Source organism: Pelobates fuscus, chromosome 3 (assembly GCF_036172605.1).
Source record: "Pelobates fuscus isolate aPelFus1 chromosome 3, aPelFus1.pri, whole genome shotgun sequence".
NCBI classification, from domain to species: Eukaryota; Metazoa; Chordata; class Amphibia; order Anura; family Pelobatidae; genus Pelobates; species Pelobates fuscus.
This window is the reverse complement of record NC_086319.1, coordinates 339,490,514-339,510,375: the sequence shown is the minus strand read 5'-3', so window position 1 is coordinate 339,510,375 and position 19,862 is coordinate 339,490,514. Positions and strand designations below refer to the sequence as shown.

General features: G+C 39.9%; 1 protein-coding gene across 2 annotated transcripts in view; it reads left to right on the top strand.

Annotated features, from left to right (window-relative positions):
• ZNF280D (zinc finger protein 280D) overlaps window positions 1-19,862 on the top strand; it is a 59,700-nt gene that overhangs the window by 18,660 nt on the left and 21,178 nt on the right. For both annotated transcript variants that reach the window (XM_063449088.1, XM_063449089.1), the window contains exons 2-11: window positions 112-262; window positions 2,982-3,044; window positions 3,137-3,492; window positions 10,095-10,209; window positions 10,845-11,057; window positions 11,173-11,340; window positions 12,053-12,171; window positions 12,439-12,668; window positions 17,019-17,176; window positions 18,116-18,216. In XM_063449088.1, the coding sequence (XP_063305158.1) occupies window positions 118-262; window positions 2,982-3,044; window positions 3,137-3,492; window positions 10,095-10,209; window positions 10,845-11,057; window positions 11,173-11,340; window positions 12,053-12,171; window positions 12,439-12,668; window positions 17,019-17,176; window positions 18,116-18,216 (1,668 nt within the window). In that variant the 5' untranslated portion in view covers window positions 112-117. The remainder of the gene's footprint in view (window positions 1-111; window positions 263-2,981; window positions 3,045-3,136; window positions 3,493-10,094; window positions 10,210-10,844; window positions 11,058-11,172; window positions 11,341-12,052; window positions 12,172-12,438; window positions 12,669-17,018; window positions 17,177-18,115; window positions 18,217-19,862) is intronic.

Below are 19,862 nucleotides of genomic sequence, written 5' to 3'. Positions count from 1 at the left end.
TTCATGTGGTGTTTGGTAAGGATTCTTTTATTTTAAGTAATATTAAAAAAAAAAAAAAATAAAAAAAATTCCCCAGACACTCCACAATTACATTTGTCTTTGGTTTTCTAGAGTAAAATGGCCGAACTTTTAATGGAATGTGAGGAGGAAGAATTAGAACCATGGCAACAGAGAATAAAAGAAGTTGAAGATGATGATGATGATGACGACGATGAGCCAATTTTTGTTCGGGAGATTAGTAGTGCAAAAGTAACCAATACAAGTAAGGATTTCTGTTTTCCATCATGTGTTTTATTTAAGCTGTGGATAATATAAAATCAGACATCTGAGTCCATGCTCTTTGTAGCAGTTTTGCACACAATGCAAATAATGAGAACAAAAACTTCTCCTTTTTCACTTACTATGTTCAGTGGCATAAAAGGGCAAGATTACGGTAATAATAATAATGACTGACGAGGAGACCTGTTGCAGGATTGAGGTACATTTTTAAGAGGTGTGTATTTTTACATTTAATTTTATCCAAATTAATAAACTGTCATACACATAAATTACAATCCACACTCTACCAGGAAAGCGTAGTGAGAATACTGGTTAATGTGCTCAGTCAAAATATGGTATATACTACAATATTTGGTGATTCTAAGTTCATAAAGGTAGCTGAAATAGTGCTAGGCCAGCATAATATACCGTAGTCATTGCTGTAGGCCCAGTAGTGATAGGAGTGAGCGCAGGACTTCTCTTTTTGTATTTGTATTTACTTTGTATCACACAGCCTGGTTACAATGCTGCTGCCCATCCCATGTGTTCCCTATTAAGGGTTAATAAGTATATAGGGGTGTATATAAAAAATACCCCTCTCTGTCTCATTAGAGATATCTTAGCCAGAAGCTCAAGGAAGCAGGCTGAAGGGTCAGTGTAGGACCCGCTTTAGGGGGGTCTGCCTTGACGTTTGCAGGCGGGCATTCCCTCCAGTGGCCATTGGAGCAACTAAATGACCTCCATTTGTCTAAATATACATAGGGATTAAGGAGAGAGCGCAGGTAACTTTTTCTTTTCTACTATATATTGGGGCTGATGTGTACTGTAGTCATTGCTGTCGGCCCAGTAGTGATGGGAGTGAGTGCAGGACTTCTCTTTTTGTATTTGTATCAACATAATATAAACTTTTAGTGTCCAGTTATAAGATCACATGAAGCTTACACCAATATGGGCACCCTCCACTCTCCACTTGTATATACTCAAGTTCACATATATTTAGAACATAGCTGCAACAAAGGGAACCACTATGGTGCAGTGTGTTTATTCAATGTGCTTTAAAACCATACATAAATTCAACAGAAACAGTACTGCAAATTCAGCTCTCTTAATACAGCTTAATAAATGTTGTCTTGCCGCTTGCATTTAATTACAGCTGCCATTCTTCCGCATTAGTACATCCAAATTTGTGTTCGTTTCTGTTCAGCTAGCTATCACTTTTGTTTACTTTTAAATCATTTGTTTTTGGAATTTAAAGGGACACTATAGTCACCAGAACAACTACAGATTATTGAATTTGTTCTGGTGAGTACAATCATTACCTTCAGGCTTTTTGCTGTAAACACTGTCTTTTCAGAGAAAATGCAGTGTTTACATTACAGCCTAGTGATCACTTCACTGGCCACTCCTCGGATGGCTGTTAGAGATCCTTCCTGGGTCATGGCTGCCTAGAATGCATCCAAACATTCAGTATCTCCTCCCTCTGCATGCAAACACTGAACTTTCCTCATAGAGATTCATTGATTCAATTCATCTATATGAGGAGATGCTGATTGGCCAGTGCTGTGTTTGAATCATGCTAGCTCTGCCCCTGATCTGCCTCTTTGTCAGTCTCTGACAATCCTATTGGGAAGCATTGTGATTGGATCAGGCCACCAATTCTAATGATGTCAGCAGACTGCTTGTTTTTCTGAGTCTAACAGCATGCAGAGTTACAGCTTCAGGCTTGAATATAGTACGATTTTGCTATATCTATGGAGGCATGAGGGGCCCAGGAGGGATAGATGGTGGTTTTAACACTATAGCGTCAGGAATACAAGTTTGTGTTCCTGACCCTATAGTGATCCTTTAAGTTAGGCTTAAAAGGACACTATAGTCACCCAGACCACTTCAGCTCAATGAAGTGTTCTGAGTGCCAGGTCCCTCAGGTTTTAACCCTTCAGATGCGAACATAGCAGTTTCAGAGAAACGGCTATGTTTACATTTGGGGTTAAGCCAGCCATATTATGCCTCCATCATGCAGAGCGTCCATAGGAAAGCATTGAGAAATGCTTTCCTATGGACACTTTGAATGCGCGCACGCATTAGACTTGCCGCGTATTCGACTCTGCTGACGTCAGACGGGGGAGGAGAGGTCACCAGCGCCGAGGGAGCCCGGCGCTGGAAAAGGTAAGGAACTGAAGGGGTTTTAACGCCTTAAGCGCCATGGGAGGGGGACCCTGGGGTGGGGGCACCCTCAGGGCACTATAGGGTCAGGAAAACGAGTTTGTTTTCCTGACCCTATAGTGATCCTTTAAGTCATATTTTTGGTAGTTAAGCATCATTTAAGTGAAATAGGGTGATTTTAGATCAAAGTTCATTTATTTATTATTTTACCCTTTTTTTCCAATGTGGAGGATGACAAAGCATCCAGACATATTAAAAAAGTGACTGCCCTAATAGAGGGGAAGGGTAATTTACGCTGAAATGCCAAATGATAGCACTTATTTATATGTATTTCTTTTATTAAATTAGCAAATCTGTTTTTCATATATTAATTCTGTTATGGCAAAATGCCATGTAAATTTATCTTGTGATTGCCTTTAACACTTATTACCTGCATTCTCTAGTATGGCATGCTACTATCAGAAGGAAAGTATAAAAAGGCATGTTGCATAACTCATAACCTATTAGAAAGAAAAAGAAAAACAAATTGTTGAACATGACTATGTATACTATTATTCCAGATAATACGCCTGGAACACAACAAAGCACATTTCCACGTGTAGAGAATGGGACACCAAACAGAGGTAATAATACTTTGTCTAACTAATGCATTCATTTATTTATTTATTTTTTCCTTTGTTAATATTTTGTTTCTTTTTGTTTTATGAAAATATAGGAGTCGCTGCTTCATTTACATCTCCTGTGAACCACTATAAGAACCCTCCATCAAATACTGGTACTCAACCAGTTACATCTGTATACCAGTCTGTAACTAGACCAGCGTCCAGTTCTGCCATTGTACAAGCACTGCCAAGACCTGTATGCCCCCCAGAGCCAATAAAACGAACCCTCCCTGGATGTTTACCAGCTCAACCTAGAGCTAATCCAGCTATACTGCAACCTGTTTGTAGACCTGTGACTATTGTGTCAAACTCTCAGCCAGTATGTAGAAATATTACATTTCCAGCAATGACCCAGCCAGCCCTACGGCCAGTTGCCACCATAACAGCACAACCAGTAATCTTAAATCAGGTATGTAAAGCACTGTACAGTTAACATTTTTGAGCAAGTCCTATCTACAGCATGAAGAGGATTGCATAATTATTTGAATGAATGAAAAATCTCACAAAAGCTTAAAATGCTCTGAATATGAGTGGACCTGTTTCAGGAAAAATTTTATTTGGGAGTATTTTCACGCGTGAAGTCATAACGCATAAAAAAAATAACAGGACTACTCTACAACTGTAGTGGTTATGATGCCAGGATTATCCTTGCACTGTTATGCAGGCACAGACAATGTTACTGGAATCCTCAGTGCTAAGACATCCAGTAAAAGCACAGTACACATCACTATCACACTGATCATATAGTATATGTAGGTGATGGAAGTGCACTCAATCCTTCGTCTGGAATTCAGGGTGCTCTAGTGGTGCTCTAATTGGTACCAAAAAAGGACCAATTGAAGCATTTAAATATAAAAAATAATCCAGGCACTCCAGCATATTCCAAAATGTAGGCAATTTTTATTGGAACAAGGAACCAAAAGGCAACGTTTCGACTCTTTAGGGCCTTTGTCAAGCTTGACAAAGGCCCTAAGGGGTCGAAACTTTGCCTTTTGGTTTCTTGTTCCAATAAAAATTGCCTACATTTTGGAATATGCTGGCGTGCCTGGATTATTTTTTATTTTTTTTTTAAATTCTTTATTTTTGCGTGCATGAAAGGTACAAGACAGCTTACCACGCCACAACAGCGTTTGTAAGTCTAAACATATCACAGTTATCGTATAGTTATGGCATTGAAACAGTGCACATTTTTTTTTTTTTTCCTTAAAGACACAAGCTTATTCGTTTTAAGGCATTATATAAACAAGAAAACCGTTAGGACATGCAAATTGTCAATTCAGTAAACTAGAGGTACATAAAAGTAAGTCTGACAATGTTATAGAACAATCTTGTATTAGATTGGGTTATGCTTATTTAGTCTGACTGTTAACCAGAGACAAATACCAGGGTACAAGTTGTGAGCCGCTCGTAGCATAGTGGTAATAGATAAAATAGAGTAAGTGATGCTTGGCAGGTTGGCTATGTCAGAGTGGACATAAGGTAGGAACAGTCACTTAACTTGAAGTGGTTTAAATTATGCTGGTACAATATAAACCTCTGATAGGTAAATTGAAGCTCTATGGATAAGCGCACATTTTCTTTTTGAAAAGAAAAAAAGTGTATCTATCAGATCTGATTGCCTAAAGGATTAGACATATCTTGTGGAACCTAACTGTTAGGTGGTATATCAGTAAAGAGTGCATTAACGTAAATAAAGTGAAGAAAAAAAAATGCAAGTAAAATTAACAAGGCATCTGAGAGTATAGCACACACTGAAAGCTGTACTTTTCTACGCATAATTAGACTCAACATGCAGTCTATGGGCTACGGATAAAACATATAAGTATAATAACTATTTTAAGTGCATCATCCAGCTGGCTTTCAAGAGTCTCGTAAGATAGAGTTAGCAGCCGCTAAACTCTGTGTCCCATGCTCAGGTAGATGCAGTTTGATGGCCCCTTATCTGTACTCAGCCGATTCCTGCGTTTAGTCTCTGCGTGACCCGTTCTGGTCGGTCTGGAGGTTCTTCCTGCCGGATTGAGAGTCGGCCTGTTGGTGGTCGGTTGAGGTCTGTAAGTTGACCGTTTAGGCCTGCAGGGTGTCGCAGCTGCACGGCTTTTTTCTCCCCTGCTGTCTGTGTTTTGTGGGCTGGTCGGGTTGGTCCACCTGCTACTCGTTTCAGGCCACCGGGAGGTGAGTGATGTCGCTTGTTGGTCTTCCCTATAGTTTGTGCCCTTCTGCCCGGGTTGGCGCGGTCTGCTTCCCGCCTGTGTGTTTGTCCGTGTTTGCTCCGTTTGACGCCCGCCTGAAATATCTGCTGTGGGACATCATAGTAGCTTCGGCGGGTCGTCGGGCGGATCCACGAGGCTACAGTCTTGGCCGCTTGACGGTGGGGCATACCTTGACTGCTCATCATTTTATAGAAAGCCGAGCAGAGTCGGTCGAGGGCCTCTAGGGAGGTAGGCTTCTGACCGCTGCACTTGGTCTCTCTCAGTGGCTGTTGTCGGGCGGCCATCTTGGACGCGCTCCGACTGCCCCTCGCTTCTTCCATTTATTTATGTGGTTCAGCTCGCTCGCTGTCAGCGTTCGTCCGCTTGTCGTGCGAGGACCGGGATGACCCCCACCGGTCCAGGGGGGGGGGTAGGAGGTTAGCTGTGGTTGCTGGTGTATGCGGTGTCGGATGGAGCGGCCGCCTCTCTCCGGCTCCCGCTCCTGCAGGCCTCGGGTTGTCCGTCGCTTAGTATGCCCCGACAGGCTCCCAAAGGGTATCCCCTGAGACCTCAGTGCGCCCCCAACGTGGGTATCACACTTTGGGGTGTATTTGGGCTGTATAGTCGCCACTAGTGCCCTCTGTTTCTCTCACCCGCCAGGAGCTCAGACCCCGTGCGTCCGCTTGGCATGGCGGTCAGACTCCGCCCTGGATTATTTTTTATATTATCGCATTGATCATGACACGTTTTATTAGATCTGGACGTCCTCGTGATAGCTGCCCGTGATTAAATTGTATACCTTATGTAATCACTGGAGCTGTTCGGGTGATGGCATGCTTGCAGAGAGCTTTAGAATGCAAAATTTGCTGCCATTAGTGAAAAAATGAAATAGCCCAGTTTGCCGTGTTCAGTGAGAGCAGTTTCTATATAGCACAAGTGTATGCACACTCAGAATTTTCTTCAGTAGTGCAGTACACATGCATACACCTTGCATATGGCGCTGTAGGAGGTGACTAACTTGCATCCTATACCTGGCAGAGCATGTACTTCAAAATAATGAAGATTTAAAAAAATAAAAACATTAAAAGATTTATATAAAACTGCCCTGTTTAGCTAAAATATCCTTGATCTTCACTTCACCCAGATAACTAAGCCTTCATGTATTGCATTTTCTTAGACCATCACTACCTGTTTGACATTTGCTGTTCGATCTGGCAATGGGCATTTAAAAAGATGCCAGGCATTCTTATTGCAACAATATGCACCTCTGGTATATCTGTGGTTGCAAGCCTGAGCAATATAGCTCATCCATCCCATGAGTGTCTTGAATGTTGTCATGGAGCACCTAAAGAAGCATCTTTCTTCCTTAGCTAAGGACAGATTCTCAGTATAGTGTTATTTGGAGTTTTAAGAATATGTCCCAAAGTGTGTCCTTGGGGGACTATAATTGTGATGTTCGGTGTCTCGAGTCACAGGCTGTCTCCACCTACAGACCAGGCTGTGATGCCCGGCCTGATATTTGGGTTCAAAACTTTTTAAGTTGTCACTGTGATGCCATTACATCATCTGTTATAGCTTTTGTAAGAATGTTTGGCAGACCATTGTTTGTGCCTAACCACATGCGCTAAGCCTATTGGTTGTGGCTTCATCTCATATTCTACTCGTGTACGAAGAACACATTTTGAAGATTTATAGCACATTTATCTGAGATTTTCACATTTATTTCCTTCAGTTTTCCCCGTAAGTGTAATTGAAGCTGCACTGTCTTTTATTGTTTAAGCACTGGTTCCTTTAGCTGTGCTCCATTTGCCCTGTTTTGTATTCCTGGTTTGTTGTCTGGATACATTACAGTCAACCAATCAACTTCCGCTTAATGAAGCAGTTCTGGCATATAGATCATGCCCCATTAGTGTAACTGCTCAATTCTCTGGCATTTATGAGGTTAATACAGTGCTAGTCACACCTCCCTGCCTGTGATGTGCACGGCTTTCCTAAACACTTCCTGAAAACAAGCCTACATGTTTTAGGTTACTGTATAGTATAGATTGGTTTTAATGTAGACTTTCTTATCGCCTACTCTGTTAATAACCCCAGGAAACTCCTGTGTGATTAAAGTTCAATTTACAGAGCAGGAGATAAAAAAGAAAAATTAAAGCAAGTTCACTTCTGTTCAAAAATGAAATAATTTTTTTATGCAGTCTGCATCAGTTACAGCATGGTCTATACGCGAAAAACTACCTAATCTCTGTGATATATAATTGGGGATACCTGGAGGAGGAGCAGAAAAGGAGAGGGGAAAAGTTATGGTCTTTCTCTAAAATAAACGGACCAGCATCCCATTCGGGTAGGACAGTAATAGAGAGGGTGTAGTTCTTTTTTTTTTTCTTTTTTTTTTCAATTCTTTATTTTTGTAGTGCAGATATATAATACAAGCTGGCGAGAGGTGCCCCAAAGGCAATCCTCTGGCTTTTCCCTCGCGTAACATGCGGGGCATATGAATAACATGCACAAATTTTGTTTTAATCAGGCTTATACATTTGGATTTAAACACAGTTTTAGAGTATGATGCATTTAGGTCGGTATGAGAACTAGGCTATGAACAATCTAAATAATGTAGTTACGGGTCATTAGTGATGAAAACATGCTGGGGCTTTAACAGTTAAAGGACCACTCTAGTGCCAGGAAAACATACTCGTTTTCCTGGCACTACAGTGCCCTGAGAGTGCCCCCACCCTCAGGGTCCCCCTCCGGCCCCGCATCGGAAAGGGGAAAAGGGGTAAAACGTACCTTTTTCCATCACTGGGCGGGGAGCTCTCCTACTCCTCTCCGCCTCCTCTCCGCCCCGTCGGCTGAATGCGCACGCGCGGCAAGAGCTGCACGCGCATTCAGCCGGTCGCATAGGAAAGCATTTACAATGCTTTCCTATGGACGCTTGCGTGCTCTCACTGTGATTTTCACAGTGAGAATCACGCAAGCGCCTCTAGCGGCTGTCAATGAGACAGCCACTAGAGGATTAGGGGGAAGGCTTAACCCATTAATAAACATAGAAGTTTCTCTGAAACTGCTATGTTTATAAAAAAAATGGGTTAACCCTAGCTGGCCCTGGCACCCAGACCACTTCATTAAGCTGAAGTGGTCTGGGTGCCTAGAGTGGTCCTTTAAGACATTACATTTGGTATCATCGAGTATAGTGAGAAATGTATATGTGAACCCTAGTTTGCTAAACAAGATGAAGAATGTGAGTCAGGCTAATCCGGTACTAGGTATTGTCAAAACATATAGGGTGCAAACTTTTCTGGTCATCTGCGACATATAACCACTGGGTATGTAGGAAGAGTGTTGGCAGAGGTTAGTGTGGGTTGTCAGGATAGTCACAGCAACATATTGTGTAGGAGAGTTATATGATAACATTATAGGAACCATGGAGACAGAACGAAAGTCTTATTGATTTTTGTGCGATATTGGTTCTGCAGTGTTACTTTGGAAGTTTGTGGGTCCCTCAGCCGATTCCCGTGTGTGGACTTTCTCCCGCTCTCCGGTTTCTGGTTCGTTGAGCCTATGTTTCTCCCAGCTCCCCTGCAGGGCTTCCAGTTGCGCTTCTTCAAGGGTGTCCCGCGGTCGGGATTTAGCTCCGCCGCTAGACCGTGGGGTGGACCTCCATGTTATGCCACTGTTTGTCGCTAGGGCTGTAGAGTGTGGAGGTACGCCATGCCGGTCCCAGGTTCTGGCGTCATGTGAGGTACGTGTTTGTTGGGCTAGCCTGACGGTCCAGCTCCTGTGATTGTGGGAGCGAGTGTCGGCACCAGTGCCATGCGGCTCTCCCGCCCGTCTTGTTGGTCGCTGGTGTCTGCATTGCTGGGCGGCCGTTTTGGGGATTCGAGGTAGGGGCTCATAGTAGCGGCGCCGGATTACCGAGCGGATCCAGGGGGCCACTGCTCGTCTGCGGGTCAGGCCCTGGTTGCAGAGTATCGTCCAGAAGCTCTTACAGTGCTGATCAAAAGCCTCCAGGGGCCATATGCCTGGCTTGGTGCTTGTGTCCATTGCTGTGGTTTGCCGCTCGGCCACCATCTTGGGCACGGCTCCTCCGCATGCGACGACTCTGTTCCCAGAGAGACTCCGGGTTGCCGGCCAGCGGGGACCGGGATGACCCCCACCGGTCCGGGGGGGGAGGGAGGGGTTGGAGCAGAGTGGGTCGGCCGCCCTTCCCCCTCCTAGCTGTCTGCAGGCCTCAACGTGCAGCCGCGGTTTATGGTACCATAGGCCTTTTATCTGCCGTTTTGTCGCTGTATTCCCAGTCGATTTAGCCTAGTGTGGCATCAGTCGCTGTGAAATATCCAGGGTTTTTCCACAAAAAGCCGGTCCATCGGTCGGGAGCTCATACAGCACATGTCCGCTCAGCTCCGAGTTCAGGCTCCGCCCCTCAAGAGGGTGTAGTTCTTAATAAGAAAATCAATTGTTTAGTTTGTATAGAACTTTTATAATGTAGTCATTAGGACTCAGTGATTCACTGGACATGGGAAATTAAGTTTGTCAGCAATGCCAAGGTAGCGTTTATAAAGGGTTGGTAGTTTTACTGTGGAACAAAGGTGTGAGGAGAGATGAGTGTTTTGATTGTGAAAAGACTGAAGCCGCAAAACGTGGCTTACCTATGTCATTTTCTCTGTACATCTTCCAACTTTGGTAATATGTGTCTGAAAGTGTCACTTTTGCTATCTAGACCGTTTATTATGTTTTTTGCAACAATTGTGTTGCAGAGAATTTTATTTTCTTCCATGACCATGACTGCTTATTGTAATAAATTATTTTAATCTAACTATTTCAGGGTTATATTGTGAACTCCCCCCAAGGTTCTTCAAATTCCCAAAATGTAATGTATGCTTTGCGGCCAGGCACAACGTTAACACAATTCCAGGGTATGCAAGCTGTGACAGCAACAGGTTTGTGAATATTTAGCTATCTATCTTTTTTTAGTCTTTTTGTAATTTGAGATTATTTGTGTGTATATATAGTATTGAGTTTAAAATTACAGTCATTTTTGTTAAATACCTGCAAAGGTATATGTTTATAAAATAATGTTCACTTCTATTTTCCTGTTTAGTAGTCCCCTTCTGTTTTTACTTTATAGAATTCAAAAAACACTTAAAGGGCACTCTTGGCCCCTAAAGTACTTTAACTTGCAGATTTCAATTGAAATTGTCACTTTTTAACAAATTTTTGCCAATCAGGCAACTGGTCCTGTTGCATCTAAATTTGCATTAGCGAGTATTTTACAAAATGGATGAAATGACAGTGTGTAAAGTGACTTGACAATTTACAATGTGACATTGTTTTGGTCCTCGTTGGGATTTGTTGAAGATATAAAGGATATGTTGCCTCAGTTTTTTTGCATAGTGGCATATAGATTTACAGGGCCTATAGAACTGCAAGTGTGGTGTTGAATTGTTTTCTAATTTGTCTATGATTCTGCAGAAAAGAAAGCTTATTTGAAATCTCTCTTTTGAGTTCACGAAAACCACATGTTGTAGTGTAGTAGTTTCTTATTTTGTTGCTTTAAATACATATATATTTGCAGGGAATGCTACTCAGTTGGTTCAACCACTCCAGCCTATGACCCAAATTCGTCCAGTTTCAACTCCATCAAGAACAGCTCCCACTCTCGTCCAGAGGCCTGCCCCCAAATTACCATTGGTGACGCAAAACTCCCTAGTGCAAGTACAGCAACAGCCCTTATTCGCAGGGAATTCACAGAAAAATCAGCAAGGAATACATGGACAGAATTTACCAGGTGAATATCTTACCACGCCAAATAAATAAAAAGAAATTGTACATTATTATATTGTGACGATAAATCTAAATAATCTGAATAAAAATCTTAAATGTAATTAACATTCTTTAAACAGGTGCAGGACGCATTGAAAATGCATCAACGGAGAAACGTCCAGCTCCCATAGAGATTACCAGCATTTCGCCCAAAAAAACAAAAACCAATGAAAATGGTCCTAACATTCGACCAGTAGCAACATTGTCCAATAAACCAACAGCTCAAGCACAAAATTCACCTGTTAACGGTAAATTTAACTGAAGAGTTCTTTGGATTTGTAAACTGAGCATTTGCTTAAAGGGACTCTCCAGTACCAGGAAAACATACACATTTTCCTGGCACTGCAAGACCCTGTAGTGCCCCTCTCCCTCCCTCCCCCATCCCATGTTGCTGATAGACAGCCACTAAAGGAGGACTTAGCCCTGTAAGGTAATTATTGCAGTTTATAAAAACTGCAATAATTACACTTGCAGGGTTAAGGGTGGTGGGAGTTGGCACCCAGACCACTCCAATGGGCAGAAGTGGTGTGGCTGCCTGGGGTGTCCCTTTAATGCTTGCCTAAATAATTTGTTTTGAAATCTTGAAGATAAATATGGTTATTATCCAGGAAAACTGTTTTCCTGGGGCTGTTCAACAGTAAACTAACAAACCATTTCCGAACGAATTAACACTTATCCGGCTTTGCCTGGCACCCACACTACTTTTGGTCTGAGCTGATATCCAAAAGCAGAAGTTCATACTTCCTATTTATAATACCCACTCATGCCATGTGTGGACATTATGCGTTGGCTGAGTGTTGCTTGTTGCTTTTTGTCTACAACTTTTGTGGTAAGCTGGTGTTTCCTATAATAATGTTTAAATAGGATAATTGTCCTGAAAGGGGACCTGCTTCTATTTTACTATGGACACTGGACTAAAATAATTCTGTTTTTAATAGTTACTTGTTACTTGTTTTGTAGTTAATGTAGGTACTACATCAGGACCGTCTCCGCAGAAAAATGGGGCACCATTTCCAAGAGCATGTCCAAAATGCAACATACATTTTAACCTTTTGGAACCTATGAAGAGGCATATGACGGTAAAATAACTGCTCCTGCATACTTTTGTTTACAGTGTTTATAGACTACTAATTCTTTGTTTGCTTGTGTGTGTGTTTTTATTTCTTTTTAAGTGTCTTTGAAGTGAGCTATGCTGTTGTCAAGTAACAAGGGGGGGGGGGGGAGGGAGGGACATGACATAATTAATTTTAAGTTATTTTTATATATTTATTTGAAGGGGAAAAAGGTTTTCAGATATGAGCAATTTTCTTTATATGAATAAATTAACATTTCTTTTCTTCCTTCAGTATTGTTGTTCGGACAAGATGCATAATTTTTTCCATGGCATAACAGACACAGAAGTTACAAGTTCACAAGGGATGGCAGAGGAATCTGAGAAGGGAAAGCTAATAATGTTAGTGAGTGATTTTTACTATGGACGACATCCTGGAGACGTTCAGCTGGCACAGCAAGAGCAGAAGACTCACACAACTTTCAGATGTTTCAGTTGTCAGAAGCTCCTTAAGAACAATATAAGGTATGTGCAAGCCTGGAAAAAATCATAATAAGGTGTATTAGTTAGAAGAGGAAAAATATTATTCTTGCAAGTGTTAGGTATTTGAAAATTCCTTTGTAAAGAAAGTGTTGATTGACCTGTAAGTTCCAAGAGATGGTGCACCTTTAACATTTAAATGGACTTATTGTTTATTAGATCAAACTAGCATGAATTGTAATTTCACTTATTCAAGTAGCCAGTTGTGGGACTGATGTTGATTTTTTTTTTCTCCCCTTTCCTTTATTTTTGAGTGACATTTCTGCAAATTATATTGGTTATATATGTGATATAATTTAATGCATTTAACACAGCAGGAAATGAAACCTTTGGCATAAAGGCTGAAACATTTAAAAAAAAAAGCAGTCCTTTTTTGTTTTGGATTAGCAGTTGAGCCTCCTGCTCTTCAATCGGAAGTCAAAAGCATAATGTACTTTGGCCAGTAATGTATATTCTTTAATGTCCTGGGGCCAGCCAAGTATATGCACCATCCTCTCAAGCATAAACATGGTTCTTACATAGGAAAAATCGTCTTTACTGCTTTGCAGACTCGAGTTACAGGTGTGATGCAAGATATGATTTACTGAAGTGGTGCATGGAGTACTGGAAGTAGTTGAACAGGTACCCTGACCACAAAAGTCGCTAAAATAATTAAGACTTAACCTTTATTTGGTATAATTTATAAATTGGAGAATATGATTGTAAATAATACGTGAAATAAATCGATTGGATAGTAGAATACTACCACATTAAAAAAGTATCAGACATAGGACACGTGTGAACCAAGGTATTTACAAGTGTTAATAGAAACAAAGATAACAAAAAGTCAGTGAATAACCATGTATGTTTCTAGAAATGAGCACAACTACGGATCTATTCTCTAAACCGTAAGTTGTGGCAAACTGATGACCAACATACACATTTAGGGTATAGTTGTTTTTAAAAGAAAAACAAAAAAAATCCATTATGTCACCCTTTCTCCTCTATCCTTGTGTGTCCCTGATCAGCAATTTGGTATCTAGTTACTAGACAACCATGGCATTGCTTGAAAATGGGTATTTAGTGCACTTCAGATGCCACTCTTCTAGTCAAGATCCGTTTGAATTAGAATTTAATTGTGTATTCAGTATCAATCGTATGCGTAGATATACTTATCTCTTGTAATGCACTTTGCTGTTTAGATTATTGATCTTATACTCTCAGAGCCCCTTCTGGGAACATACATGAATAATAGTGGGGTATTTGTATTTGGTAAGAACCCCTGTTTTGATTGTGATATTTTTGTAAAAAAATTTTTTGGAACAACTAGTTTCCAGTTCAGAAAGAAAGGGTATTGTCAGCTTTTTCAATAGGTAGACCAGTGTTTTTCAGAACCTCTGCCTGGCAGTGAAGGTCATAGTTCTTCTTCTTAAGATCCTATGAAGAGAAGCTGAAAAAGCAGATTGTAAAGCTGAAAAATGGCCCGAGCCTAAAAAGGGCACAGTCTGCAAGTTGAATTGAACAGATTTGCTTTGGCTCATGTCATTAAGAAAAACAAAAGGTTCTTGTAATTGCAGGCATTAAAATCGCTATTACATACATTTAGAATGGAAGATGCAGGTTGAAGCACAGACAATTTGTCTTGTAAGCAGCAGGAAGCTAATGTACATAGTCAAGACTTTCAAAAGGGTAGCATTCATGACAGTTTGTGGCTGGTTTCTTTTTTTTCTCCTTTCTTTCTTTTAAGATCTGTTGTCTTACCATAATCATATTTAATGAATGAAAATAAAATTGATGCTGGGTTTTCTAAGTCTGAGTTGGAGTTAGACTACACGCATTTTTGTATTGTGAAAAAGTTTGTTTATGATAGGGATTGTTTTTCAGTCTGGATTTTTGGATGGTGGAATAAGAAGAACATTACGCAGGTTAATTGTATTATATATATAAAAAATTTAAACACAAAAACTCCCTGGAGGGCCAATGTGATTGTCACTTTTGGGCAATGTAATTTTGTCACTTTTGGGCAAGTAAACCATCTTATTTTAATTTATTGGTCTCAGTGGTTGTTTTGCACATCATATCGTCACCTTGTTCAGGTGTTTTTTCATTTTTATCATGGCTTCCTTCCCCAATTAATGCCAATAACATTAAATTAATTTCATGTGTATTTTTTTTTTAATCCCTTCCTGGCATTAGGGCATGCAATGCGTCATACAAAAGGATGGCTTTAACACTGTTAGGGCAGCATAAGACACCCTAACGATCTGGTCCTCGCGCCGACAATCCAGGCAGTCCCCCTGCAGCTAACCCAGCGATGAGTCATGTGATCTCGGTGACACTGCGATCACAGGACACATCAGTCAGATTGGCTAGACTAAGACTGCCTGGGTTGTCAGGTAGGTCCCCCAATATATAATTCATAAAATACAATAATTATATATAAATACTCTATAAATACACTCAAGATTAAAGTAGAATGAAACTATCTATGTTTGTGTATGTATGTGTATATATATATATATATATATATATATATATATATATATATGTATGTATGTATGTATAATTTCATTCTAAGTGTATTTATATTAATTATATAGTGGGAAACCTGCCTGACAACCCAGGCAAACATTTCAGAGAATTTAATTTGCAAGCTCTGACCCTGTAACCCTCCAAAACCCCATACAACCTGTACATGGTTTGTACCTTTGTACCCGTAAGACATCACTGAACACAGATAGAAGTGGTTTAGAGCAGTAAAACGTATAGTGGCGATGATATTATCAGTGAAAGTGCAGTTTTTGTATGAAAAATGCAAAACAACACTAAATATGAACACTACCTTTGGCCAGGGTTTGTGACTAAGTGGCTACTAAATAAGACTTGACATTCCCCATTTTAAATACCCTTGGTTGTCTACTTTTGTGGATTGTATGCCATGTTGGAGGTAGTTTTCATTCCTCTGCTGCCATACAATCTCAAAGGCAACATCGGCCCAGAAAACCAATCTGGTAAATTTCATTGTGTAAAAACTGAAATGGGCAAGCTCCCCTTATTTGACCCTGTAACCTTCCAAAACACCATGAAACCTGTACATGGTGATATGTAAAAATAAGAAAACTTCTTAATTTCATACAAAGATTTAATACATATTTCTCATATAAATATTGATTCAAAATACAAGCCCTATTTCTCCTGAACAAAATTGTATGTCATATGTGTGAGAGCACTTAATATGAAAGTGGTGAATTATGGTTGAGCAAACATATGGTTGAGCAAACATATAGCTCAGATTCTAGGTTTTGTTTTACAGATTTTGTTTTACAAGTTTGAAAATTGCCTCCGTCCTTAAGAGGTTAAACGGAATAGAATGTTTTGAAAGGAAGTTCACACCAGCTTGATAGCCTACTGGCTAGTGTTGTCTCTCTCGCTTAAATATTTAGGCATGCATAGGAGAAGCCTAGCGAATTGCTAGGAACATGGCCCAGCGAACATATATTGAAAATATAAACGCATAAAAGGAACGCTCAAAACTGACATCTAGGTTGTTATGACTAATCCCCACGTTCCCCCCCCCAAAAAAAAGGATTCCGAGACACAAAACACACATGGGGAAGACTCCAATAAATACAGGAACCCAGGGGACTTAGGGGACAGAGTCTCCCAGGTTATAACCAGATAATCCTACCTACCCTGACAGAAGGTGCACAACACCCTGAGCACAGGTACACAAATCAGATAAGGGGAATTGCAGCGGAAAGGAAAATGGGAAGAGAGGAAGCTGGCAAACGTACTGAAACACGACCTACTGAAAACGAGGCCTGCGAGCCCGTAGGAATATGATGTCAAGTTAGATGCATTGATATATAACATTACGCATGAGACCTGCGTGTCTCCTCACCAACTTTGCATGCTTGTACACATCTGCATTTTCATAAATAAAAACCATATTTACAAAAAAATATATATATATTTAGGCATGGATTTAATAATTCTGGATAAGCGTTCTAAATTATTTCATATTTTGGATAAACTTGTAAAATATTTTTGTTTTTTTTAAATATCAAAAACTTTATCATTTATTAAAACAAATATCAAAGTGTTACCAAACTAAATTAGATTGAGGCCTTAGTTTGCTTTGAAAATGAATACTTTTCAGTACTTTTATAACATAACACTTTTTTTACCTAGTATATCATTAAAAAAGTATGCATACTTAATAGTATGAAATATGTTTGAAGAACCATTGTAAGTTGGAAGTTTTCTATTTGTTCCAGCATAATATCAATAGTTTATATCGTATACATTGAACATGGTTAATTTGGTAATTTTGTGCACCTGTTTTCCCATTGGTAGGTTTATGAACCATATGAAGCACCATTTAGAGCTTGAGAAGCAAAGCACCGAAAGCTGGGAAAACCACACTACCTGCCACCACTGTTATCGGCAGTTTCCCACACCATTTCAGCTGCAGTGCCATATTGAGAGTTCTCATACACTCTACGAATCAACAAGTAAGATCACTAGAAAGCAAACGTTTTATGTGTGTCTGAGGGGCTTTTTTTTATCTGCGTTACATCCATCATTTACAAATGTTTTATTTTTGCCATATTCCAAACGGGAAAAGTGAAATCATGATGCAAATTAAAATTAAATTTTTTTCATGCATTGTGAATAATTTTATTTTTGTGTCTATAAAACACCGGTGAAAGTGATGTTCCAGAAAACATTTTGGGTTTTGAGACACATGTTTAATTAGATTAAGTTTACATCTGCATTGTCATTAGGAACAACCGTTCAATTCTGATATTGAAGAAACATTTAATATATTTTATGGCACAGTAGGTGTGTCCCACTGGATCATATCTGTAAATTACCATAGCTGTTTTATTCTCATACTTTGGTACTGGATTCAGCTGTATGTTAAAATACAATATAATTGAGTTGACTAGAACTGATTAACACAAGTATGTTTACGACGACGGAATGGAATAAGTGTTTGCTGTCATGTTTAAAGGGACACTATAGTCACCAGAACAACTACAGCTTATTGTATTTGTTCTGGTGAATAGAATCATTGCCTTCAGGCTTTTTGCAGGTAACACTGTCTCTTTACAGAGAAAATGCAATGTTTACATTACACCCTAGTGATAACTCCACTAACCGCTCCTCGGATGGCCACTAGAGGTGCTTCCTGGGGCAGTGCTGCACACTGAAATTCAGTGTCTCCATCCTCTGCAGTAGGTGTGCTTAAGTACTTTGCTCTCTCTTCATCTAGAGCAATGGAAGCGGTAAGACTGTTCAGTAATACAAGTTGAATTCATCAATCATTGTTTTTTGTTTGTTTGTTGCTTTTGGCTGGTGGGGTAAAATCCTTGGATTTTATAGTGATTATTTTAACAAGTTGTTTGATTTTAAATATTTAACTATTTTGTTGTTTATCGTTTCTCTAGCCATTTGCAAGATATGTGAATTATCGTTTGAATCTGAGCAGATTTTGTTGCAACATATGAAAGACAATCATAAGCCTGGAGAAATGCCTTATGTCTGCCAAGTAAGTTGCGAAAAATCAGTAAAGCATAGAATATCGATTTGTGTTTTATTTTCTATTACCGGATTCCCTAATGTGTTAAGCATATAATATCATGTTATTCTTTGTAAAATAGTTTTTTTTTCCACTCAACAGCTTTTTACTGAAGATAGCCAGTACAAAGTTTACAAAATAGTTTTAAACACACAATGAGCACGTAAACATGTAAAAATTATTTTACTGAGGAAATAAAGCATTTCCACCATTTAGTGTCCTCCCCATGTGTTTTATGGCAGACTAGAATCTATCTGTCCCTGGGAAAATACAGATGATGCCTATGTAAATGAAACAGAACCATTTCTCGATACGATTTTTGTATTCCAAAGTAATATGTAGAAGGTTCCTGGAGTTATGAATTTTGTAATAACCCAGCTATCTTCATAAGGGTTAGTGTAACCAAATCCAATTATTTTTTGCATACTAGCAGATAGGAACAACATATTAATTTAAGGGGAAAAAAAACTTTCAAATATTAAACATTTGTTTTATAATAACCTCTTATTTTCTGCAAAGCCCTCTCAAGATTTTGGAATCACCTATTGTAAGTAGGATGTCTATCTCCTTTTGGGCATTGCAGGACCCATGCCAACGCAAATGTGGAATCTTCTAAAGAAAACACAATTTAAGGTTACCGATGTGTGAACAAATGTCCCTACCCTTCCTTTAAAAGTCAGGAGTTGTAATTTCTCTTATGCTTCAGTTGCATGTTTGTGTTTCTTTTTCTTTTTTTTTTGTCAATCTTTCTTTTATTGAATCATATTGGATGGGGTACAGAAACAAAGAGAGGGAAATGCAATAACGGTTTACAATAAAGGTTTAGTATATCGATAGCTTTGGACAATTACATTTCCTGAGTAATGATGCCTCATTTTTTATTTTTAAATAGTGTTAACTTGTCGTGTAACAAAAGCATGTTGTAGCTAGTAGCTATGCCTATCCTGACAGACTATTAAAAAGTGACAGTAGACTATGCAATAACTTAGGCACGCAGTTAATAAGTAGTATGAGATGCCATAGCAAAGTGTAGTATCAGTAGGGTACATGCTAACATTCCTTGTTCTGTGTTGTTAAACTTTTTAGTTTCACCGTAATACCTAGGTGTAAGGTAGTGACTAGTGATTGAAATTATCTAGGTTAGAATAAAGTAAAGTAAAACAAAATGCTTAAACATACTAGCGCTATACTGCATACGAAGCGTTAAACAATAAATTGCACGATGGAAACCTGTTGCTTCTCCGCAGTTAGGTCTGCAGGGTTATAGTCAATCTTAATTTCAGTCCGTTTTGTTCAGCCTATGCCGGCTCTGAGCGCTGGACAGGTGGGCCATGTACAGTGGCAGGGTTGATGCCTCGGTAAGACATCCTCTCCAGTAGGCCCTGAGGAGGGACCCCGTCCATATCTGCTGCCGGTGGAAAGCTGTGTTATCATTGTGGGTGTCGGTACTTTGAGAGTCCGTTGAATGCGGGAGAGGTGCGGGGGCTGCCGGGCCTCCTCTTGGCCCCAGGCTCTGTGTGGGGTCTGCATCTTGGCGCCACAAACTCGGGTGCTACTAGAGGCCAAGTTTTTCCCTGCAAGGGCGCTTCGGAGAGCCCTGGTGTTCCGTCGCCGCC